The sequence below is a fragment of the Alligator sinensis genome, unplaced genomic scaffold (assembly GCF_000455745.1).
Source record: "Alligator sinensis unplaced genomic scaffold, ASM45574v1 scaffold240_1, whole genome shotgun sequence".
Taxonomy (NCBI): domain Eukaryota; kingdom Metazoa; phylum Chordata; order Crocodylia; family Alligatoridae; genus Alligator; species Alligator sinensis.
Genome location: NW_005841902.1, coordinates 4,148,374 through 4,174,195, shown reverse-complemented (window position 1 = coordinate 4,174,195; position 25,822 = coordinate 4,148,374). Strand labels below are relative to the sequence as shown.

General features: G+C 41.9%; 1 protein-coding gene across 1 annotated transcript in view; it reads left to right on the top strand.

Moving 5' to 3' along the window:
* The window catches only part of LOC102385821 (BDNF/NT-3 growth factors receptor), a gene marked incomplete at its 5' end in the record, with an annotated part of 123,149 nt that overhangs the window by 52,304 nt on the left and 45,023 nt on the right, over positions 1–25,822 (top strand). The window contains 2 exons of the mRNA XM_006018462.3: positions 387–559; positions 3,614–3,848. Coding sequence (XP_006018524.1) covers positions 387–559; positions 3,614–3,848 — 408 coding nt within the window. The remainder of the gene's footprint in view (positions 1–386; positions 560–3,613; positions 3,849–25,822) is intronic.

Here is a 25,822-nt window from a genome sequence, read left to right as displayed (position 1 = left end):
TCCCTCCCCCCCCCCCCCCCCCGGGACAGCCCTGGCACTGGCATAAATGAGAAGAGACTCAGGCCCTTTGTATACCAATAAGCTCTTCAGAACAAGGATTATCTTTTTATTTTGTGTTACTATACAGGCTCTAGCACAATGGGTTTCTGCTCCAGGACTAGGGTTCCTTAGTGATGCCACAATAGAACTAAATAGTAATATAGGATAAAATGTAGCAGAAAAAAATACTATAAATCATAGGGTTGTACTTGGCCCCAGATTTCATGTTCACAGATCTAAAGCAGCCACAAAAATATCTTTTTTCTGTCTTTTACACAGTGTAAGATGCTCATCTTTCCCCACATGTTCTTTTGCTTTTGACATGCATTTTTCTTTTCCATCTCCAGACACTAAAAGACGCTAGTGATAATGCTCGGAAAGACTTCCACCGAGAGGCGGAGTTGCTGACTAATCTACAGCATGAGCACATAGTGAAGTTTTATGGAGTTTGCATAGAGGGCGATCCACTCATTATGGTCTTTGAGTATATGAAGCACGGAGATCTCAACAAATTCCTGAGGTATATTTTTTAAAGCATATTTTCCTATACAGGCAGAGTCACTGATATGCTAATGCTTGAGTGCCATGTTAGGTATCATTATAGCTGTGATGGCTAGCTATCATAACTAGCATTAAATTAGTTCCAATTTTGTATCCATCCTGCACTGACAGTGACTGACAGTGTAACCATTTGCTGCTACCTTGATAGTTCATAGGAAATGAGTCTGATTTCATACCCATTCCCCATGGGCAAATATTTGCCTTGTAAAAGCAAATGACATTAACTGGCATTTTAGAATGGGGCAGGGAGGATGAACTCTGCTTCACCTATAGTGACTGTCTCCAGCTTCTGGTTTAACTGCCTTGTTAAAACAGAGCTGGGACTTCGAGGTTCAGGAGCTGCCATGCTGGACCTCATTTGTGGATCAATAGAGAACTGTAGCATCCATCCTGTGCCTTTCAATAGCATTGAAATCATACAGAATTGCAATTGATGAATTTATTTTCTGGTTAGAAGTTGTTTTACAACTGCTAATTTCTGAATCCTATATTGGATCTTTTATTTTTTCTTAATCATCCTTTGTATTTAAAACATAAAATTAGTATGCTGGAATAGCTGTTTGACCTCAGTTTAAATTTGTCATTCTTCTCACATTTACCACAGCTTATGCAGCAGATCAACAGTATAAATGGCCTATAAAAGAGTATCTATTTCTTACCCTGCAGCGCCACCCACGGCCATCAAGGGAAATCTAATCCAGCATTTAATCAGTCTTGGACCAGACTGAGCCTGGCTGCTTGCTGCAGCATGGTGTTGTGTTTCAGAGCTAGGGTGACATCCTGAAGGTCAAAAACTTCCCTATGCACAGCATTCAGGCGTAGGAAGACTGAGGTGGATTAGAAAGAGTTACAGTGGAAGTTACTGTCTCCTGCAGCTGTGTATTGCTGAAGATAAGGATTTCATGATTTACAGAGGAAATGAGGTAGATGAGCAAGAAGGATTGAACATTTTAAAAAAAGCAAAAGTTTAATTAGAAAAGAAGTATCTTCTCAAGGATGCTGGTGGAAGTTGAGTAGTTTTCTAAATTAGGAGAGACTTGCAGCTTCTTGTGTGAGCAGCAGGCTTTTAAAAAATCTGTTATGAGGATGCACAATGCTTTTCATTAAGAAATCACATTTGGGGTTAGTCCAGGACTTCACATCCTGCTTTTATTTCTTCAACCACCACCAGTTGCACAATTGCTCAGCTCTGTGACAGAATAGTGCCTTTTCTGACTAGTGCCAACTGCAGTATCAGGGAAATAGCAAACCTTCCTTCATTTATCACCCTGATCTGTCATTTTTTCCCCCCAGGGTATTTTTATTAGGTATTTCTAATAGGTAGTTTCAGAACTTGATCTTACAGATTTTATTTAATTTGCAACATTTTCCCAGACTTTCCTAGGGGCAAATTAGGGTTACACATAGTCCATGTGGATCAGAAAAAGTGCCTTGGGGTGAGGAAGTGGTTCTTTGGACAAATAATGGTCATCACTGGAGGGTTGTTTAAAAATAGGCTGTAAAGAATGAGTAGTAGGGGAAGGTTGTTTGGAAGATCAAATTGATAGGTGCAGAGGGAAAACAATATTTTTCGAAAAATGAATGGTACAGACAGGGGGTGGGGGAGGAGGAATGTGCAGAATATTGAATCATATATTGCATGGGGAATGGGTGGAATAAAATGACCTCTTTAACTTGCCTCAATTTGCTATTAGGGATGAATGGCTAGTAATACTTGCCCTAAAGTAGTGTGTGTCATATATACAATATATGTACATAGTATATAGCAACGGTATCTACCTGCCTATCTGTCAAACTTGATTAAATTCTATACTCTTTAGGTAGGCATTATGCCTTCTTTTGTATTTAAAAGCACTTGGGGTAGTTAGCACATTGTAACTTCCTAAACAATAAATGTACACACTTAAGCATGTGTACCTCCACCCCCCACAGACACATCTATGAAATTACTCTGAAACTAAATGTGCAGGTATGAGTGCCTATAGTTGTCACTGCAGGTGCGTACGATTGTGTATGTGTATATATAAAATAAAAGTATCAAATTACTTCGGTGAAGCTATATGCATATCTACATATATGTAGTGCCCGAGAATGGTTTAGTATCAGTAACCTACATAATACAGTAATAATATAATTATTCTGATAGCATTACAGTGAATTAACTGCTTTCTAAATGCAGAAGGGAATATAATAGCTGCTCAGAACTGTCTAGGAATATATCCGGTGAGTGGTCGACATCAGCTTTTCCTAAGGGTATGCTGTACATCAAAGCTAACCTGGAACTAGTGAAATAAACTTGTTTTTCTCATCTGGCTCTGCTGTGTCAACAGGAATGAGTTTTGTGATCTATGTCTTATCTTGTAAACTATCCTCTGGCAGGCTGATTCACACCAGCCACAAAAGTAGATCAGGGATTAATGGAGCCACTTCCTGTGGTTGGTAGATTAAGGGTGTAAATCTGAAATTGCTCCATTTATTTCCTTTATTGTTCCCCTGAATACAGTTAGCTTCCTCACCTTAAATAAAAAATGTAAGTGTTTCATGCCATAATTCCCTCTGGAAATCATGGATGTGTTATTGGACATTTAAAAGAACGAAGTAGTGTAGTGCAACAGTGCCTTAGCCATTCATTTCTAGAGACCTAAACATGAATCTTGACTTTAGTATTCTCATGCTACCAAGCAGTTTGAACATCTGGCAGCCATTGACCAGAAAAGGCCACTGGACTAAAATAGCAGTAACAGGTTAGGGCTGGGATGTATGGCTGTGAGTTGCACAGTTCCTTATTTTTATGAGCAACATATTCACCTGTTCCCCTTCCCATCCTGACAAAAAAGAAAACAGTGAAGAAAAAACAGGGAAGACATAAATTTAGCCAGTCTCTGCCTCTCAGATGAATTTAGCCAATTTTGTCATCACCTTTAATGACTCTTTCAGTCCCAGTAATGCCAATTCCCCCTTTATTCTAGCTTATAAGTAACCCAGTGCTTCATCATTCTGTATTTCTGTGCAGGGCACATGGACCAGATGCAGTGCTGATGGCTGAAGGTAATCGTCCAGCTGAGTTGACCCAATCCCAGATGCTACACATTGCTCAGCAGATTGCAGCTGGTATGGTTTATTTGGCATCACAGCACTTTGTGCATCGGGATCTTGCCACGCGGAACTGCCTCGTTGGTGAGAACCTGCTGGTGAAGATTGGAGATTTTGGAATGTCCAGAGACGTGTACAGCACTGATTACTACAGGGTAAGTGAATCGGTGCAGTCAGAAGTGGTGGAGAGCTTGTTGAACTCTTATCACATGGGTAATGCTGATAACTATTTTTCAGAGGATGATCAAGTCATCATATATCTTAAAGAAAGGGATATTAAGACGGGTGATTTTCGTATTTTAGGATTTAGGAAATTTGGATACTCTTAGCAAGAGTAAGATTAGCCTGTCATTTTGTTTACTTGTTCTGGATTTAATTTTCTTAGAAAAAATGATTAAAATGTCTTCTGAGGTTAGAAGCTTGGCAGGTCCACTGGGCTTCAAAAAAAAGGAAAATCAGCATTAAAGGGGGAGTGCTGATCAAATATGGCCAAACATTTAGATGTTATAGAAATATGCTTGGGGATTGTGAAATGTTTGGATTTGCTTGAGTAGATATAACTTGGAAGCTGCAGCACTGCACCTGGGAAAATGATTACAGTCAAAGAGAGAGAGAGAGAGAGAAACTAAGATAGAAAATTTTACTGGTAATATATTTGGCATCCTAAAAATGCACTACAGTTAGTAATGAGTATTTCCTATCTCAAGCTGGTTGGCATTCAATTACTGCTTTGTTTTACTCTGGTATTGGTTGCACTTCAGCTGCATGAAGCTACCCCACTGCATATTGCCTATTCTGACTTATCCAGTTTTCAGTGAAGTCAATGGGAATTATGCCCAAATATCTAAGGGAAGAATTTGACTCTTGTATATCAATTTGTAAGTTTGTAAAGGCCTTGAAAAATCTTATGTGTATAAGTTGATTGCCATTGTTGTTTTATTGTTTTATTGTTATGTGATAAGTCATATATTTGGCAGCTTTGCTTTTCATCACCATATAACACTATTGTGTGTGGAGCTGAAGAATGAGGATCAGGTTACATGAGATAGCTTGATGTAGCTCCAAGGGCTCAGGGATTCAAGCCATGGCCAAGCTTTTTTACCATGTGAACTCTAGAACCTCATCATGTAATGCTGGACACTGTGCAACCTTAACACAGTTCTCTCTTGCCACTGACAATGAAGCACCTGGTAAACAGAGCAGATGAAGGCTCTCTCTGCCATCTCTGCCTTAACTTAACTGCTGCTTCCATCCAAGGGAAACTGCTAATTCTTCACAGTTGTTTGTGAGAGTCTTGAAAAGAATTTGTTCTTACATCTGTTTGGGCAGGGCAGGGCAGGCTACATTAAAAATCTGTGGTCATATTTATGTTCAATGAGTTGTTTCAATTAACAGCTGAGAAGCACACATCTTTTTGTTGTGTTGTTTTCTTCAGGGCAAAATGTATAGCTTAGTCAACATCTGAACCAGATTTCTATCACATCTTGTCTTCTGGAAATTTGGCACATCGAGCTATTTCATCATTTTAAGACAAGAATGACATAATTTCTGAACTTGGAAAAACACATACTGTAGTAATGGCTGGAATTATTTATAACAAGAGGTTTACAGCATGGAACTGAGAGTCAGAACTTCTTGGGTTTCTGCTTCGGTATCTCAAGTAAAAGTCATACTTGAATGTGATTTTGCATAGGCACTGACTTTTATTTTTGCTGGGGCAGGGGGAAGGCCTAAGATGATGGACATGTGGAAAGTTTTATGCATTTCAGGTGACAGCCCTCTTCCTGAGGGGGACCAGGGCCCTCAGGCCCCCACATACTCAGCACCTCTGTGATCTTGTATAAGACTTGGCTTTACCTGTTGCTAAAATGGGGTCAACTGTACTTACCTAACTTAGAAGGTTGTTATGAGGCTTAAAATGCTTTTAAAAAACTTTGGCAAGCTTTGGAAAAAAGGTGTTCTATGTATGTGCAAGGTCTGTTTTTAACAGTGACCACCTTTTCTTGATATTTGTTTAGAATGGGAGACAGGTAGAGAAGGATGATTCCAGGTTGTAGAAATCTGTATGGGAAGGTGATGGGAACTGATTATGGATCTAATAGCATGAAGCTCACATAGGGCAAATCCAGGCTTTGCACAAGCAGCTGAAACTTCATTGACTCTGTTGATAGTCTACCTGCCTACGTTGCATCTGAATTTGCCCTAAGGGCCTTGCATATCCGTACTGTAGCACCCACTGAAGAAAAAAGTAGTTTAGGCTGATACTACCCTAGATGGCCTGGGCCTGTAGAGAAATGAGGACAACCTGCAGCTGGGGCCAACAGAAGGGATTTTGGCTGAGTCAGCTGGAACGTCTCCTGAAACATATGTCAAAGCTCCCCCTTTCCCCCAGGTAACACAATACATTCCACTTTCTCTGTTTTCTTTTCTCTCCCTCTTTTTCTTCCTTTTCCTTTCCTTCACTGAGAGTGTGAGAGCAGTGTGTGAAATAAAAAGAGGAAGAGGGAGAGGGAAAGGGAAAATTAAGGGTGAGTTAGAGAGAGATGGCAATAATATGGATGAGATATAGAGAGAACAAAGAAAGATGAACGAGTCCATCAAGAAAGGATGAATGAATGAAGGAGCACAGTTTATATGTGCTGAGGATGTGATATACACATTTTAAACTTGAGCTAAGTTAGTATTTCATCCTGCACATTTTAAGAGGTGTATTCTTTCATCACCCAAAAGGTCCTTTGGCAAATGCAGAAGATGGACAGGGCTATGTTTAGCTTCTAATCCCTCATTTCAGACTGGTAGCACCTGGGAAATGCTGTTAAGGATCATGGGATTCTGGTCGGCCCTGCTTGGGACATGTATTGCTAAATCGGGATCTGGTCCTGAGAGGAATAGGCCTGTGGTAGATTTGCCAGATGGCTGTCTGGAGAATTGTGGCTATGGCAGAACAAGATAGTGAAACATCTAGAGATGACAATGGGAAGGTTCTGTCCCCCAGACATAATCGCACATGGTCACATAAGTCTTTTTAACAGTTAAAGCTTAATTTCATGTATGTAAGCTGTTCTTTCCCTGCACCTAGCATTTTTGTCAGCTGCTCACTGGAAGTATTTGTATTACAACAAAATATACTGCAAGAAGTGATTTGGCTGCTCTTTATTAATACAACGGAATTGGTTTACTCTGAGACGACCATCTTGTCTGGTCAATCCATTGAGATTTGACCAAAGATGTCTGTTTACTCTCTGCATTTTTGAAGATGAAAATGGTCCCAAGCTCTTGCTCACCTTCAGATTGTTGATGATATTCTTCATAATGTATCACTGCAGCCACAGAGAAATGATGAAGATATGACTTGAAGAGAAACAGCATTGGGGGTGCATCTGCTTGATGAAATTGACTGCATGAACCTTTATTTATTTATTTGTTTAGGAGTCTGTTAGGGATCTTGGCAGAGGTGGGAGGAGAAGAAATGAAATTTGCTAGTGCAAATGTTAATGGGTAATAAAACAGCAACAGTTTTTGAAAAACCAGACCAGATGAGCCTGAGGACATGATGCAATTGCAGCGGCTTTCCCTTCTTACTGCTGCCATCCACCCCAGGCCAAACTAGAACAGCTGACAAGTAATTAGTTTGTTCCTTGTGCCACAAGAGCTCTGCTGACACTCTGGAGAATTACAGTCCATTTATAGCAGCACATCCCTTCGTTTATTTATCTGGAAGAGTTTGTGTCTCCGGATGGTTAGGTGTTTTATTTGGTTTCTTAATGTCTTTTTTCCCTTGGTCATTTTCTCATTCCTCAAGACATAAGGTTTCCCATTGTTTTATCTGATGCCCCAAAAGGTTGACTTATCTGCTCTAGTCAGTGGCTTACTATGCCATTTAATCATGGTAATGACAGGTTTTCTGGGTGTTTATTTCTGCACTAGGAGATGCTGTTTCAAACCCATTTTAGATGTTCACTTGAATTTTTCAGGTGCCCACTCTGTATTTAGCTTTAAAGTTTGGTGGGTGGGGCTTGGATATAGTTGATGTTTATAATGGGCAAGAAAACTAAGGGAGGATCAACCCTTCTATTTCCTGAACAAGCTACCACGGATTTGTTTTAAATGTAAAGCTACTCTTATCTGTTCAGAGATTGGCAGGCATGATACAGAGACTCTGACCAGTTGGAAAGTCAGGAATTTCCATTGCCTTGTTGGGACCACAGTATAGAGACCCTGTTCCTAAATTGGGCCTCTGGTTATATAAATTGTGCCCAACCTTTCAGCTCTGCAGGCCAGATCTGTGACAGGTGAGTGCATGGGGTCTGCCCATGGGTGTGATCCAGCATGCTGGCCCAGCTCCACACACCCAGATTGGGCCATTCACCAGCCTGACCCCATGTACCTGGATCCAGCCATGCACCAGCCTGACTCTGTGCTCAGATCTGGCTGTGTGGCAAATTGACCTTAAGGCTGGGGACAGACATTACACATAAACTGGTTTAAGTGATCATAAACTGATTTAAACCTGTAACAGAATAGATGTTCCGTGCACATAAACCAGTTTGAAATAGCTGAAACTAGTTTGAGATAAACATGGTTGAATATAGTATCAGATTTAACTGATTTGGGTCAAACCGGTTTGTGCAATGTCTGTCCCAGACCCCTTGCTGGTTTAAGATAAACCAGACTCCCCCAGCATCCTGGTATGCTGTCTGGGCTGATCAGGGATCTCTGCTCCACAGCAGGGTTGGCCCCTCCCCTCTGCTCCCTGGCTGGAGCTCCAGCAAAGACTGCAGGTACAGCAGGGTCTCCCTGGCTTCCCCGTGCCCTACCACCCCCATCGCTGCTCACTGGTCAAGCAGGAAGCCCCCCTTCCCTCCCTCCCATCTCCCACAGCATGGATCCCAGACCCATGGACCTAGGCATGTGGTATGCTACCTAAAGCTGAGCAGTGTCTCTGTGTGCGAGTATCTCCAATTTCACTAGAATCAATGGACAGAATGACTGGTTAGGGCTTTTTGGAGCTAATCAACAGGTCAGCTGTCAAGCTGTTTAAGAAGAGTTTGAACTAATGGAGAGAGGCCATTGTTTTGCTGACGAGGTGATAAGCACTGTTATCAGCCCCTTGCTGGCTTGCTTGCATGTCAGTTTGCTGCAGATAGTGTAAAGAAGCAGGGAGAGGGAAATTGAAAAGCTCTGTATCATCCGCAGATGCATACACTGCACACCCCCTCTTACGCCAGAGTGCTAGTCTGGGGCTGGGGCTGGCAATTCTCCCTCCCCTTGAGCAGCCAGCAGGGAAAAGCCTGGGATGGTGCAGGAAGACCTCCCTAATCAGAGGCCACACTCTCCTTAGCTCAGCACTGTGGAAGGAACTGGAGGGCTGCTCTAGCACCTCCCCCCCAACTTCTAGCCTGAGCCACTGCAGGCATGTGCCTTAATTTCCTCAGTCCAGAGAGAATGTGTGTCCAGTTACAAACCAGTTCAGCCTAGCCAAGTTAGACTAACCTGCAAAGATTGAATTAATTCAGGCTCAGGCTTTTTGAATATCTGTCCCTAGCCTCAGTGTCTGGATTCAGCTGCATGTTGGCATGATCTGGTGTGCAGGGCCATGCTATTTAGCCCTGAGGTCTCCCCATAGGTCTGGAGACATACAAGCAGGGGAGCAGCAATTAATTCTGTCACCACTCCCACACCATCAAATTTCCAGACTCTTGAAGAGCCCCACATGCTGGACAATATGGCTCTGTGGGCCAGATCGAGGGTTGAATACCCCTGATCTACATAATAATAAGGTATAGATTGTGATTAGCTTCTGTGCAGCCATGAGGGAAAGACGGATTTCTTTTTCCCATTTTACACAGTCTGCTTTGGTCCAGTCAAAACTCCTAACCCTACAGGCTCAGAAAAGCACACAGGCTATAAATGAGTCACTTAACTCCCACTCAGAACCAACTCGCCAAAAGAGGATTAAGATGATGAGAAAGGTGTCACAAAGTACTCCCCTTTTGTGGCAGCACTGATGCTGGGAGATCTCCAAGGGATGCAGCTCTGCACTTTTTCCTACCAACAGCCTGTACTAAGAGTACTGTCTGGTTAACAAAAGCAGTATTCGTGATGCTGATAGTAGTAACAACACTCTCATTTGGTAACATGGTATCTCCTTTTTTTCTGAAAAAAAGAATGGGGTTTTGTTTGTTTGTTTGTTTGTTTTTGTTTTACATTAGGCATTCAGGCCTTGTCTAGCCTAGTTGTAACTACAGAAGAAAGGGGTCAAGAAATAAAAAGCTGACCAAATAGGAGTGGGAGAGCTCTTCAAACCAGGCTTCAGAGAATTCTTTGTGGTTTTATTTTATTTGTTCATTTGGTTTGCTTACTTAATCCTCATATTAAATGAACATCTTGGGCAAAGGATGACTTTGTTAATTCAACCTTCTTAGGGGGCAGTGCTCTTCCAAAATCTCACAAAAGTGACAGCAGAGAAGGATGATGAGACTTGGTATTCCTGATGTTTCTGAGCTAAAAATTCCCAGCTTTTTAAAAAATATGCAACTTTCAGGCCTCCCATCTCCATAACAAAATAAAGCAAGAGTACACACCCTATTAAAAATCCCTTTCTTAGGTCATCTCTTACTTTGAAAATGTTATAATGCTTATCAAATACTGTAAGAATAGCTCAGATTCTGATTTTATTTATGCAAGAGCAACCAAAAAAAGAACCCTTAGGAACAGGAGAGTAAGACTAGCTTTTGACAAGTAAAACTAAGTGCAGAATCTGGCCAAGTGTGCATAGTTATTCTGTAGAATATGAGCCTAACTTTTAGCATTGTATGATGTTCAGTTTCTAGCAACTGCGCATTATATGCTTTCTGGTGACTATATGCAAAATGTTTGTTAAAGATAATGCTAGCAAAATAATCACCAGAGAGTGAGCTCACTACGTCTATTTTCAGTACAAAGTACATATTTGTAAAGAGAATTAATGCATGAGAGCATGATACTAAAAAAATAAAAACTAGGCTTATAATTATTTGGGCTGTAACTAGCCAGGATAGCACCACAGTACAAATGTTTACAGCAAGGAGCAAGTGCCTGTGTATTCAGTAATGGCAGTAGTGCCAGGCACCTGCAGGTCTCAAATGTCACTACCCAGCAGAATACCTGTGTGGGTGAGTTTGGTGAAGACTGTGCTCAGAAAAACAAGAAAGAGTTTGTGAGCAGTCAAGCAGCTTGTCAAGGCATCCTCATAGGTGTGTGTATGGAATTGTCACAGTTTGAAAGCTTTTTATTAGCTGCTATTTTGGCTTCTAATGCTCAGATGAAATTATCCACTTCCCTCTATGGTCTTTTCAGCTCTGCTCCTCCGTCATAGCGCAGTGTGTTCATTGTATGATGTACGAAGGAAGGGGGTGATGAACAGCTCCAATAGCCCTTGAATACACGTACCAGTGTGCAGATGGTTTCACACAGCTGGTAATATTCATATATACAGTAAGCAACAGTTTAAGTAGATAGCAATAAATCTGAACTCATTTCCTTGAAGTCAGTAAAGTTGCTCTATATTAGGATAGGATAATTAAAGGTAGAATTGGGCCTAAAAGATGATTCGTTGAGCTTTCAGGAGGTCGCTGCAGGTCATCAGGAAGTTGTTACAAGTATATATACACCACAGGTTTAGTCTTATACTTAGGGATTGGCACCATGGATTGATGCCTATTACCATCAACACATCCAAAGTGGAATTTGTTGATAGCAGAAAGCATATTTTTTTTCATTTAATCCCTAGCTCTTTTATCAAAGGAATCATGATTCCATTACCTGCTCTCTAGGGCTCGGTCAAGCTATATGCCAGGAGTCAAACTCAGCACTGACATAAATGGGCAAAATCCATTGGCATTTATAGAGGTGGCAATGCAGTAATTTCTCTCAAATATAGTTTTCCATGTCCTCCTTGTAACTAACAAGTTCATAGACTTTGTTATAATTCTGTCAATTCTCCATTGAGAAAGTGTATACTCATCAGACCCTACCAGACCCCAAGAGCATTTCAAAGAAAGGTTTTCTTTTTTACCTGCCTTACACGAGTCCCTGAAAATTTATGAACATGCCTGCCTTTGGAACATGCCACCAATTTAGTCTTAAGGCTAAGTCACAAAAAGGGGTGAGAGGACCCACCCTCCTTTTTTACTGTGTGTTTTTGAAGGGGTCAAGCAGGATGCTTTTTAGTGCAGAGTTTGGTGGGGGCAGCCTCTGAGCCTCCCTGCATTTTCCAAGCTAGAAGGCAAGGGATGCTCCACAACTTCCTGGGGCTTTTCCACTGGTCAGAAATTTGACAAGTATACAGAAGTTATTTAAAACACTGTAGGTTGCTAAAGTGCTGTAAAATACAGCACTTCAAATGCAATACCTCATTTAACAAGGGTTAATACAAAGTACTGTATCCATTTTTGAAGTGTTGTAAAGCTGTGCACTTCTGTTAAGTCATGGCCTTAGGTGCCAAAGGCCACTCTGGCACCTAATAGAGGGAATAGGTTCTGGCCATATGTGCCTGCAAGTCTCAAAATCTCAGTATTATTGGATCACATTCTGCTTAAGGACTATAAAAATAGAAAAAACAGAGAAAAGATAGAGAGGAAAAAATCCACTTGAAAAAGGATGAAAAATGGGCCTGGTAAGAAAAGTAAAGAAAGGAAACATTCTGAAGTAGTAATGGGTCTGGGTCTTTTTCCAGTTACTTGACTTTCCACAGGAGTCAATTGCCTGCCCATTCCAGTCCCTATGCTAGATTTAGATTTGGGTGCTTTTTTGTAAGCCATCTTAGCCGCTCTGCCACACAGAGGCTGACTGGGATCCATGAACGATGTGTGCCCCTGGAGGCTGGGGGGACTCGGCGACTACCTGCAGGCGATGGCATGGTGGCTGCGAGTAGGGAGCTGCTGCCGCAAAGGTGTCAGCGGTGGGGGGGGGAGGCTGGCGAGTGCCAACTGCCCACAGGTGCTGCCAGCAGTGCCACCAGTGCTTCTTTCAGGAGGTGCACCACCAATCTCAGAGGGTGCACGTCCACCCACGTGTACCCCCTGCATGTCACCAATGCTGAGGTCTGGGCAGAGAGCGAGACCCAAAGACCAGAAAAATAGACTACCTGAACTGCAGCTGACCTGGGAACCCTAGTGTTTTAGGCCAATGCAGAAACTAAAGCAAAACCTTTTGAGTTGCAAATGTTAATTTTTGGTTTGGTAAGTGAAAATTTTAAATTAAAAAAAAATCCCAATTTTTTTCAGCTAAAAGTTTTGCTAGTTTACTGTTTTGTCTCAACTTGGTTAAAAAACAAATATCAAAACATCTCATTTTCTCATTGGACAGAAATTCCAGTTTTGGCTACCTCTCTTTTCTACCATTTGAACACTGAGAATGTCAATACGGTTAATCCTACTCTACAGAAATGAACGGAGACTCAGACCCAAAGAGTATGACGTACATAAGACGTCCACCTGTGTCAACTTATCTCTGGGGTATTCTTAGCACAGCTGTTCGTTTTCTTAGAAAAAGATCTTTTTAAAAATATGTATTTACCAACTGAATCATCCTTAAAAATAACCACATGCATGGATCTAAGCTGCAGGAAGGTGATGATTCATAAACTGCAATTAGCTCTATGAATCCAGCATTCAGAGAAGATTACAAAACGCTGATCACACAGTTTGGCTACTGCCAGTAAATGAAGCCCTATCCTGGAAGGTCCTCAACAGCTCCTTAAAGGTTCCAGAAAGCCTTGACTTCCATCTAACCACCTAGGCTAGGGACAGAAGTTACACATAAATTGGTTTAAGTCATCAGAAATTGGTTTAAACCTCTAACACAATGGAAATTCAGCACACCGAAACTGCTTTCAAAATGGCCAAATCTAGTTTAAGATAAACCTGGTTGGATGTAGTATCAAACTTAACTGATTTAGCTGCTGTGGGCTTCCCTCCTTACCCCTCCCTCTCCCCACCCCCATTCTGGGCAGACCCCAGCTGGGTGTCCAATGCCGGGCTGGCGGGGTTCATCCCACACCCCCTCCTCAACTGGCCCCAAGGGTGGGGGGGGGCATGGCTGGGAATTGCCACGCTCTCAATGAGGGGAGGGAGTAAAGCACCTACTGTTGGCTCCCCCCCTCCCTATGCCAGGCAGCACCCAGTTGGGGGTCTGGTGCCAAGCTGGGGCAGAGTTTGCCCCTCAATCTAAAGTCTAATATTAAGTCTGGTAATGGGAGATAGGAGGGAGGAAATCCCTTCTCTGCACCAGGGGCAGGGCTCAGGGGACCCTGCCAGGGGTGGGGCACCCCTCTGAGACTGGCAGATCCAGCCAGACCCAGCAGATCCAGCCTGCCCCTCCAGGGGCAGGGGCGCAAGGGTTTGGGGACCCGTGCTGGGCAGCCCATCAAAGATGAGTGTTCTGCTCATCTGCATTCAGGTACCTTTGGCAGTGGCTAGCAGGCATGCTCTATTGCTCCCTAGCTACTGGTATGGGCCACTGTAGGGGTCTGGCTGCCTTTCAGGTTGCAAAGTCATTCACGTTCACTTGCTTATCAGTTCAATCTATGCAGTTTAGAGAAACCTGGAAAGATTGAATCAATTGAGCCTGGGGCTTTTTGACTATCTGTCTTAGCCCCAGAGTATGACACAATTATTTTTGTGAACAGAAACCTTTCTACCAAAACCTCAGGCTTGCTACACATTAGTTTTTGGGTATGAGGAGTGAACTTGTGCCCTGTTTTAGTTAGTAGGAGTTTTGCCATCAAGTTGTGTGGATCAGGACTTTACGCAGGGCTTTGCAAAGTGAAATTGCAATCAGTTTTTAATTACTCACTCTCTGAAGACTGTGGGCATAAAATAATTGGAGAAGTGATGGAGTGTTATCAGTGGTACCTGTTCTTGGACAGAACACAAATAGAGAAAAATGAGGTCAGTGTGTAGCCAGTCCACTTACATTATTCTGTATCTATAGGATGGATAAGGTTAAAATATTTTGATAGAAAGACACATTGTATGGAATTCCTCTAAATATTTGGGCTAGTGATAAAGAAAAAAAGTGACAGGACTCTGAGTGTTAACACTTGGGTTTGTTGACTTGGTGCACACTGTGGAAAAAAAAATCTAGGAGCAGTGTGGGAATAAAACCCTTTCTCAAGAGGATCTGGACTTTTCAAGCTTTTCCATTACAGGCAGAAAGTGGAGGTCATCACTGCTGCAGAACACTTGTGTACCTTGTGGGAAATGGGCCTTACCTTCCAATGGTGCTGGATGCCTCAACGAGAGGCCACTCAGAGGGAATAGGAGTAAAGGGGAGGTTTCTTTGGAGGAGCGGTCACTGAGTTGGCTCTCCCCATAACCTCATATGCTTTCAGAAGTGGGGCTTTTTATGCAAATAGCCTCTCTCTTTGGAACAGGGAAAGTGGTTGCTAAGCAGTATTCTGAAACAAGCATTTTTTTTTCCGGGTCTAAAGGACAAGGAGCACTTTTCTGCTAATGGACCTAAGGAAGTGTGGAAAAAGAACACTGATGATTACACTGAAATACAATAGGTGAAGGGGATGGCTTTGGGAGACGAGGGGACTGACTGCGTCAGCTAGCAATTCAGCAAAGCCTGCAAAACTGCTCCGGGGATTAATACATGAGAAGAAAAGAACTACTGAAAAGGGAAGCAGAGAGTGTGTGTGTGTGTGTGTGTGTGTGTGTGTGTGGCTAGGCATTTACCTCCTTATTATCAAGCTTCTGGCTCAGAATGACCTGGACCACTATATCGTACCTTTGCTTCTCACCTGTTGAGACTGTTCTTGTAAGAAGGAGCCATGGACATTCAAAGTGCAGGCATGTCTCAAAGAGCAGTACCATCTGTGGCAATCCATTGCTTACAAATCTATCTACATCATATGGATGCTAGAGATTAACATGCCACAACATGTACTCGGGCCCTTACTCTCCTGGACTCTCTTTCTGTATTAGGATGGAAGACAGTGCAGCCTTTTCCTGTTTAAATAATTTAAATATGGCACTCAAGCTCTTTACAAGTTGCCAGCACAGCCTATTCAGCTGGGCTAAATGTACCATTACAGATTCTCCGTGCCTCACATGCACAGTGTCTTAAGGACAAGACTCCTTAAAAAGGAGCCATACTTCTGTAGTACACATTGCATCCTTTGTCTGAGCTGATTCATGGATATTAAAGCTGAAATGATCCATTATGATCATCTAGTTTCATTTTCTGTTTAACACAGGCCAGTGACATTACTTCAGGATTACTTCAGGATCACTTGAATAATTTTGGGATCGAGCCATTAATTTCTGTTTGAGCTATAGCACGAGGCATGTTTTAAAGATCTTAAATCATTTTGTAGCCCTTTACTGAACCCTTTCCAGGTTTGCAACATCCTTTTTTATTTATTTATTTTTTTTAAGTGGGGACTTCAGAACTGGATACTGTATTCTAGTACAGATCTCCATCACTGTGTATACAGACCTGCTCCTAGCTGATATTCTCGCCTTACACATCCAAAGACAGTGTGCAGATTTCTCAGCTATATGTTTGCCTTGGAAGTTCAGATTTGGTGGGTTATCCACCAGGTCCTAAAATCTTTTCAATGTCATTGTATTCCAGGATCTCTCTCTTTCTCATCTTGCATCTGTGGCCTACATATGTTATTGCTCAAATGAGCCAAATGGTAAGTCAATTGATATACCAGGCTTGACTCATAATTACTTCTCCATAAATCTGCCTCTTCTACATCATGCCCTGAGCAGTATCTGATTAAATAACCATTTGATCATGCTGAACATTTTCTATTTTTCAGGAGTGTTGCTATATGGGTTGGAAAAACTATGTATGTTCATTATAGGAGACTGAACGTGCTCTAACTCAGAGGTTTTCAACCTTTTTAGACTCCTGCCTCTGGGGCTACTCCTCCAGGGATTTGCACACTAGCAACTGGAGCCAGTTGCTTCCACAGCCCTCCTGCTGCCCCTGGGAACATGGGAGGAGCAGGGAGATGAGCCAGAGTGAAAAGCACAGTGCTACATCCCCTCCCCAACTATGGCAGAGCACACTGATTGGAGCACAATGGAAAATGGCACAGTGGTTGTCAGGGGGCTGTGGGACAGCAGTGGGAGTCCCCAGAGGACCAACCATGGGTGGTACTTATCCATGGGATGCTGGAGCAGATACAGAGTGATGGGTGGTGGAAAAAGTGAGCACTTTCTCTCATAGGGGTTGGGCACTGCAGCACCTGTAAAAGGATCTTGCAGTGCTCTGGTTGGGAATCATTGTTCTAACTGTACAAAACTGTAGTTAGGATTTAATTGTCTTGGCTACATTCTGATATCCCCTTAATATATAACACACATACATTTTAAGAAAAAAGTGATGGGCATGTATCTCTATTCACTTGACATTTGAACTGTGTGATGTATGTAACACTGGTATGGGCCAGGAAGTTAAGTTGGACCTGGAATCTTAGGAATCCGGTACTTTCCTATATTCTTCCATATTTTATCCATGCTCCAATGTTGTGGTGGAGATATGCGGAGCGGGAGAGACAGAAGGCAGAGGTGGTGGTGGGGGTAGGAGGATGCAGACCTCCACTGCCTCATGTTTAAATCCAAGACAAAGGGCTTTTTTCCATGTTAAATGGAGAAAAATACCTATTCAGGGATTTGAGTAAACACGGTACATTACCAGTTTGCAGTACTTTGTCTATATTCCAGCAAGTAACACTTCACTACCAGCATATACAGAAACAGGTTGAAATTGCAAATAAATCACTTCACACTGTAATCATTTATAAACCCTCTCCTGGAAGGTGTTACCATGCAAGGTCATTGGTTCAATCCCTCTGGTGGATAGTTCTCTTTTTTCTGTTCAGGGATTGATATTCTGAAGGGGAACAAAGAAACAGGATGGAAGAAAGAGAGACGTTGAAATAAAAGCGTGAAAGTGAGAAAAAGAACGAAGAGAGAGAGCATATTGGTGGTGGTTTGAAGACAGCATTGCTAGCTCTCACTATTTTACCACAATTTCACAATATTTAGTATTCTCCAAAGCTCCAACTCTTGGAGTCTTGTGATAAAAGACACATTTTGATTCCTGTTGGCTGCATAAGAAAGCTTGAACATATGAACCCTTAAGTCAAACTGTACCCAAGGTATGTTATTATTTTCTTTCACTCCTTTCAATTTTTAAACCAAACTGAGAAATTTAGTTTTGATTTGAAAGAATATAAGATAAAATTCATCTGCTGCCAAATCTGATTTAGTTTGCATGATCCATCAATCTAGCAGCTACTGCCTTTTCCCTCCAAAAATACGCCAAGGACATTCCACAGTAGCCAAATCATTTTTTCGCATGGTAGTTATTTTTCATTGAAGTAAAACATGCTTTGCTTTACTTATACTCCTGTTGCTGGGCCAGTTATCTCACAGTCTCAAGAAAGGTCCTGTTGCTTTTCTTTACCAGATGATGACTTTTAAAAAGACTGCTTGCTTGTTCCTGTCTGTTTAGTAGCCCTTAACCTAGTCAAGTAATGAAAACACATTTTTCACATTTTACTGCTGCAAAAGGTTTCCTCTATATCCATTGTAAATCTTTGCTTTTGGTTTTATTTATTTATTCATTTATCCATCCCAACTTTGCTTTTAGTTTTATTAATTTTATTTATGATACTCTGTGTGTGCCATTGTAAGCCAGAGATAAGCATCAGATTAATTTGTGTTTTCTTTGTTTTTAACTGAGCAAAAGAAACTGAAAAAGGTCACTATGATCTTTAGTGTGCTGGAGAAGAGCCAGGACACAGTGAGCTCCTATGGGGTGTGAAGTTTTAAGTCTCTTGCTTACAAGATTGCAATGCAGAGAAACACTCTGAAGATGAGTATATAGTTAACGGCTTTAGTTTTACCCTCAAAAACTATTACTTATTTTTTCTTTAACACCATCCTGATGTTTCTCAGGTTTATAGATAGTTTATATTCCTGGGTCCCTTGAGAATTTAAGGGAGCTTTTATTGAATTTGATTTACAATTACCTCTTGCCCTTGTGTTCTAGTCCAACAGACCTTGGCCCCACGATTACACTAGTGAAGTCAACTAGCATTAAGCCATTGGTTTCTAAGAGAGCAGAATCAGGTCCATTGAAATGTTAGCATAGAGGTACTACTCTGACAGATCCTGCACATGAAGCAGTTTAAAAATATTTCCTTACTATATGCTGTAACTTTGTGCTGCTCTCTGGTGAGACATAAATATTATCTTTTCAGTTTTCAAGCTGTCCCCCCTAGTGTACTTGGACTGGTCAAAAGTTTAACATGTTGAGTAGATTAACATTGGTTATAAGTTTATGGAGGCATAACTCTGCTGGAGGTACAGCTGCTCTTTGCCAAAGGATCCAGTTGAATTTTAGATTGTAGTCTAACTTTTGATTTGACCTGAAAACATTTTTTAACTTACTATCCTATTTACTATCCTATTTTTAATCTATTTGGATATGGTTTTGTTCCTAGAACTGTTTTCAAACCCATGTTCTTATATGTACAACCTGGCCAATCTAAAGGAGAATGGTGAATTATATTAAATCAGAACCATATTTGAAACTATCTTCCTTTAAGAGAATCATGGCCATCCCACAGTTTCAACATAGTTTCACAAGAACATAAAACCCATATACACCACCTTTAGGAGGGGAATAAGCAGTGGCAGACAAGAGTTTTCAGACATACATGAACCTGAACATGTAGTTAAACTGCTGGTGTGGAAGGGACTAAAGTATTTACAGTGCCATTATAGAAAACATTCTTCTTTACAGTTACGTGATCTCATTTTATTTCAACAAAAGTTTCCTGCAGCCCTGCCAACCCCCAAGTATTAGAAAAATCAGTACTCAGACCAGAATAATGTTTACCTTAAAAATCATGAGATTTAAAACAAATAAAAAATCAGATTCTATTCTTCACCTTCTTCTTGAATCCTTTCCCAGGGAATACGATTGCTCTCTCTAAATACATCAAGGGATAAACACCTAGGAGAGACGAGAACTATTTTAAGTGAAAGGATAATATTGGCACAAGAACAAAAGGGTATACGCTGTCCATAAATAAATTAGAAAGTCTAAGTATCAAAAGAATGAGGTTCTGGAACAGCTTTCCAATAGCAGTAACGAGGGGCAAAAATCCTAACTAGTTTTAAGATGGAACTGGATAAAAGTACAAAGTGAATAGCATGACACAAGTTGATTTTAAGAACAGCAGGCCAGACATAAAACCAATGAGGCCCTTTCCAGTCCTTTGAGATATGGTCCTACATTTAGGATTTTCTTCACAACCATGAGGGTTTCAGATGTACTTTAACCCTGCTCTCCCCCCCCCCCCAAAATAAAAGTTGCATTTTGTTTTGTTTGAAGTATGACTAGAAACTGGGGCTTACCACTCCCTTCCCCCACCAATATTGCAGGACTCATGATAATACAGTGCAGGGGTAGGGAACCCCTGGCACAGGTGCTAGAGCATGGCAGGAAAAGGCATTTTGCTTGCCATGTGAGCCTCTGGGGGGTCGGTCAGGAAGGAGCCGGGGCTGTACTGCCACAACAAGGACTGGACCTCTCGTGGCTCCTCCACTGTCTGCCCCTGGCACACCAACATCTTGCAAGTCAAGGTTGCGGGTGTTTTTGGCACTCTGCTCAAAAATGTTGCCAACCCCTGATTTAGTGAGAGTTTGCAACATAGCACCCACAAAAAACTATGCAACTCCAATAAAACAATAAATAACAATGGAATATACTATGTATCATTTGTAGAGCAAAGAGGCATTTGAAGATAAATGATCCTTCAAACTGAAACAGTTCAAAGAAATATTAACTGTTATTCTCCTTTACATATTAAAATGGGTCATTTTGTAGACTTACTATTCATGGTCAACGACAAAAAAAGTCATGTACTGTATAAACTGCCAAGCTGAAATCTTACCCTACATTGAAGCCAGTGGAAAAATTCTGATTAGCTTCATGGAGGCCTTGTTCTCCTTCTTTCCTGTCTCACAAAAATATGTTTGTTTTTGGATGGTTTTAGTTCTACTTTTAACATGAATTAATTATAGACATATGATGTGAAAAACATTTCACTTCAGCCTCTCACAAAATTCCCTTGTGCCAAGTCCTGCATATTCACAAAGGGAGGGCATGGGGCCATACTAAGGGTGATATTCATTTGCTTTCCCATTTTAAGCGCAAACACTTTCTCACAACCAATAACCAAGAAGGTTATGCTATGCTATGAGGCAAACAAATGCTTTGCTGCAATGTGTAGATTCTCATCAGGAAAATTATACTTGGCATATTACTGGACTAACACACTTTTCAGCTTGTATTAGCTTGAAATAGTTGTACATGCACCCATGGGACCTTTTGCAAATTATTGACATTTCATCCATTATAAACGGAAAAAAAAGTTGCTAAGAATATTTTTCTGAGCTGCAAGAGTAAGTCGTCTCTAAAAAGTTGAATTTAGCAGGGTCCAGAGAAAGAGATGACCTGTCAGTACAAGGAAATCACCTCAACTTTCTTGTCATTTTGTTGGCAGAGTTTGATGCATATGATAAATTATTGATTGAAGATATTTGCAGTCTCCAATAATGAATAATTCTGGGACATTTGCATTTGTTTCACTGACTGTTTTCAAACAGGAAAAAAAATGGCTACATGTATGAAAGAAAGGGCTGGTTATAAATTATTTGCCCATGTGTTTTTGTTATCTATCTTAGTCTTCCTCTCAGTTGTGTGAAGTAAAACACAACGTTATCTTGAGATTACAGATCTCTTGCAAAGCGTTTTGGCTGCAATCTGATTTTTTTTGGAAGAAACAAATGATACGCTGAGTTATTTTTGAGAGTTTGGTCTCTATGCGGTTCTTTTGCAGCAGTTTATATAGCCTGAGTTATTTTCTGATGATGCAGTTCAGTCCAGTGGTGAATGCTATCCCTTCAGAAGATACGGTTTGTTTGTTAGCTAAGTCAAAGGCAAGATCCTGGATTCTTGGCACTGCATCATATGCAATGAGCTGTTTGATTTTTGTATTTAGCAAGCAAAGTTTTAAATCATCTTTAGCAAAACAAGATATAAAGAAAAGAAGAGACCAGAATAGATCCTGGATATTTCCATTGGGAGTGTTCGCAGTTTATATCACCTGCTGCATTGCAAAGTTCCAATGAAAAGATAGATTTTTGGTGCTTTTTTCTGTTTTGAGCTTTTTGACGCTGGTCAATTTCACACCTCTCTTTGCATTTCTAGAACTGTTCTCTTGTGCCACAGGGTTATTTATTCTAGAAAAAAATCTAGTGTTGATCAAGTCTGTGTGTAAAGTATTGTGCTAACCCTGCAACCCCAGAAACTGACACAAGCAGCAAGAGGGAGTTCCCACTTTTATGTAGAAAATCCCAGAGGTGGGGGTCACAAGCCAATGGGCCAAAGGGAGGAAACAGGTAAAAGGTAAAGAAACATAAACACTGTGGTAACATACAGTCAGCACCTTAATTTTCATCCCCACACACCTTCGGAGGTGTCTTCCAAGAAGCCTTTAGTCCCTAGAGTGCTCAAACAGCAGCCTGCAAGTGCCTCCAAGTTTGAGTCCAGCTCCTTTGGTGCCTATACATGAGCAGCAAGGCTGCTCCAACGTGCTGGAATTACAGCGTGTCGGAACAGGCTCGATCAGTCGAGTCTGCTGGAGTGTGGTAATTACCACACTATAGCAGACTCCAGTGTCTCATGTATCAGCATCCCCTCACTTAAAAATGGTGGTGGGAGCACTTTAACTAAAGACCTTTAGTTCAAGTGACCCTGCTGACATTTTTAAGCGTGGGCACTCTGATACTTGAGACAGTCTGGGCACTTTAATGCCACTCCAGTTAACCCCCTCTCCCCCAGAGCATGTGTATAAATGCCCCTTCAGTCCACAGTCCTGGCTGACCAAGCCAGTGAGATCTCCAGCTTCACTGTGCCTCTGCCCCTGTGCCACCTTTTTTGCATATAGGTTGCATACTGACAGATTTCCCAGCCCTATGATGGGCAGTGAAAGCGATAGTGTCATGGCCACTGTCGCCTAGGTTACCCTCTATCATCATATCACTCACCCAGTCATCCCCCTTGGCCAAAACTAAATCTAGGAGTGCATTTCCTCTGGCCAGCCCGTATATTTCCTGGGACAGGTAGAGCTCACTGATACAAGTCAGGAATCTATGCAACTGGTCACATCTGGCCAAGTGTTTTTCCTAGGAGATGTCTGGGTGGTTAAAGTCGCCCATGATTACCATATCCCATGCTCTCTCAGCCTCTTCCAGTTCTCTGGAGAATTCCAGATCTAGCTCCTCATCTTGATTCAGAGGTCTGTAATATATTCCTACAGTTAGGTCCCTTTCACCACATCCCCCCTGTATCTTGACCCTTCCTTAGTACCAAGTCACCCTGCCTTAGTACCAATTTTGGCTTCCACAGAGATGTACTGCTCCTTTACATATAGAGCTACAGCTCCACCCTTTTTCCCTATGCGATCCTTCCTATGCAGGGTGTAACCCTCTATAACTATGGTCCAACTGTGGATAGAGTCTCACCAGGTCTCTGTTATCCCTATGATATTGTAGTCTCTGCTGGAAAGCAGGAGGGCCAGTTACTCCTGTTTGTTCCCCATGCTTTTGTTCCCCATGCTCCTGGAGATCTTCAGTTTCTTGTTATGTTGAGGGAGCTCCATTCCTTCAACTTGTGCTGAAGTGCCCTTCCTGATGTCTCCTGTTGTAATGGTTGTTTGATTGTTGGCCCCTGTCCCCCGGTGATCTCAGTTTAAAGCCCTATCCAGGAGGTCCACCATCCTGGCCAAGAAAAAAGCTTTCCCCTTAGGCATGAGGTAGATGGTGTCCCTGAAGACAGTATCCTCTGCCTTCCCAGAAGACGTCTGTCTCTGAAGTGTGTGCTGTGGTCAAGAAAGCCGAAACCCTCTCAGTAGCACCACTCATATAAGTGTTAGGTCACCTAATAGCACTAATATTGCATGGCATCCTGCAGAACCCTTTAAAGGGATGCTGTTGCATCCTGGTTGAGAATTACTAATATAGAGGTTAACAATAATCCTGGTCTCTTCCTGAAATTGGATGAACACTTTGCCTTTCTTTTCAATAGAGATAATGATCATGAGCATGGGGGGAAAGTGAGGATGATGACTAATGAGAATAAGGGTGTGACAGTTCATACCAGAAAGGGTGTGAGGGTGATCAGAGGAATGAAGAGCCTGTTTCATGAGAGCAGGTTACAAGAACTTGTCTTGTTTAATTTAGCACAGTGAAGGTTGAGAGGGGATGTGATTGCTATGTATAAATGCATCAGGCAGATATACACAAGGAAAGCTGAAATTTTAAAAAATGGCAACTATTTAAGCCAAGGTGTGTGCAACCCCATGTCATTCGGCTCGCAGTGCTCCCCATGAGTCTGGTGATGGGAAAGCGGTGAGAGTGCTCCCCTGCTGCCAAATTTTTGGAACCATGGGGAGCCCCAGATCCTGCAAACTGTATCAGGCACCTGATCCCAATGAACAGGGCTAGGTGGGGGTGATGCTGGGCCCCAGAGCCCAATCCTGGCATGCAGAGGGCAGAAGGAGGCAGCTCTGGGCCCCAGGGCCCAATCCAGACATGGGGGCAGGGAGGGGGTGGCACCAGGCTCACAAGTCCCAATCCCAATGTACTGGGGCAGGAGGGGGAGGTTGCAGGCCCCTACAGACCAATCCCAACAGGAGGAGATGGCCAGGCCTCCACAGATGAATGCTACTGATGGGAGCGAGCAGGATGGGGTACTGCCAGGTTCTTGGGGCCCATCCAATCAGGGGAAGGGAAGATTAGGTTGGATAACCTAAGGTCTTAAGGTCCCTTCCAACCCTAATTTTCTTTGATTCTGTGATGAATCTCAGTGTCCAGAGGCAAGAGGCAGCAGTGCTGGACCCCAGGTTCTGCTCCGCACACTCAGGGCCAGAAGGGCGTGATTTTGGGCTCCAGGGTCTGAATTGGCTCATGGACTAGCCCTGCCTCAGACACCACTGACTTAAGCTAACAGACAGTGGTGGCACAAGTGTAACCTGGCCCCAAATAAATTTAAACTAGATGTTAAAAAAAGTTTATGAACTATTTACTGTAGTGAAGTTCCTTCAGTAGTAGTGAGGGGGAAAACTCTAAATAAGTTTTAAGGTGAAGGCAGATAAATGTATTAAAGGAATTACTTGATATGGTTTATAACATCATTGGACTGGACTTGATGACCTAGGATTTTTCTTTCTGTCCTCTGCTTCTGTATTCCACATCAAGATGGAAGCAAAATGCAAATGATTCAGAGCACTGAAGTCAGAGGGAGTCAATGCTCACCATCCCAACATTTTGAAAAACCAGGATGCTAAATTACAGGTCTCTTAGCTAGGGTGTTTAATAAATCAATCACATTTCTGGTGGTACTTAATGACTAAAGAATAGCAAATGTAATCTTTGTGTTTAAAAGGGGAGGAGGTGTCATTTAACAACTGAAATATACTCCATAGAAATTCATAGAGAAGTAAGGCTGACAGGACCTCAGGAGATCATCTCGTCCAACCAGGGATCAAACCTGTTACCTTGGTGTTATTAGCACTATGCTCTAACCAGCCACAGTGGCATATAAGACTGTAGAATAGATCTTGAGGGAAAGACTAATTAAAGGCACATAAATGAAAAGGAGATTAAATGTACCATGACTTTACCAAAGGTAGATTGTGCCAGAGAAACTTGATATCTTGTTTAGGTTAAATAAGCTATTGTTCTAGACAAAGGAAATACAGTAGATCTAATCTGTATTGTCTTCAGTAAAGCATTTGATAGGGTGTCACAGGAAAAATTGTTAGTTGAAATGGATAAAGTGTTAATAAGGGTAGGGAACTGAGTAAAGGAGAGGTGATAATGGATAGTACTGAAAATGGGTATTGAGCTAGAGCAGTAATTCTCAACTAGGGTGCTATGGTACCCTGAGTTGCCTTGAGAGCCTTTCAGGGTGCCACAGGATGCCACATGATGTTAGCACTCTTAGGTGTGCAAACTTGATTCATGGGATAAAGCCAGTGAGTTCC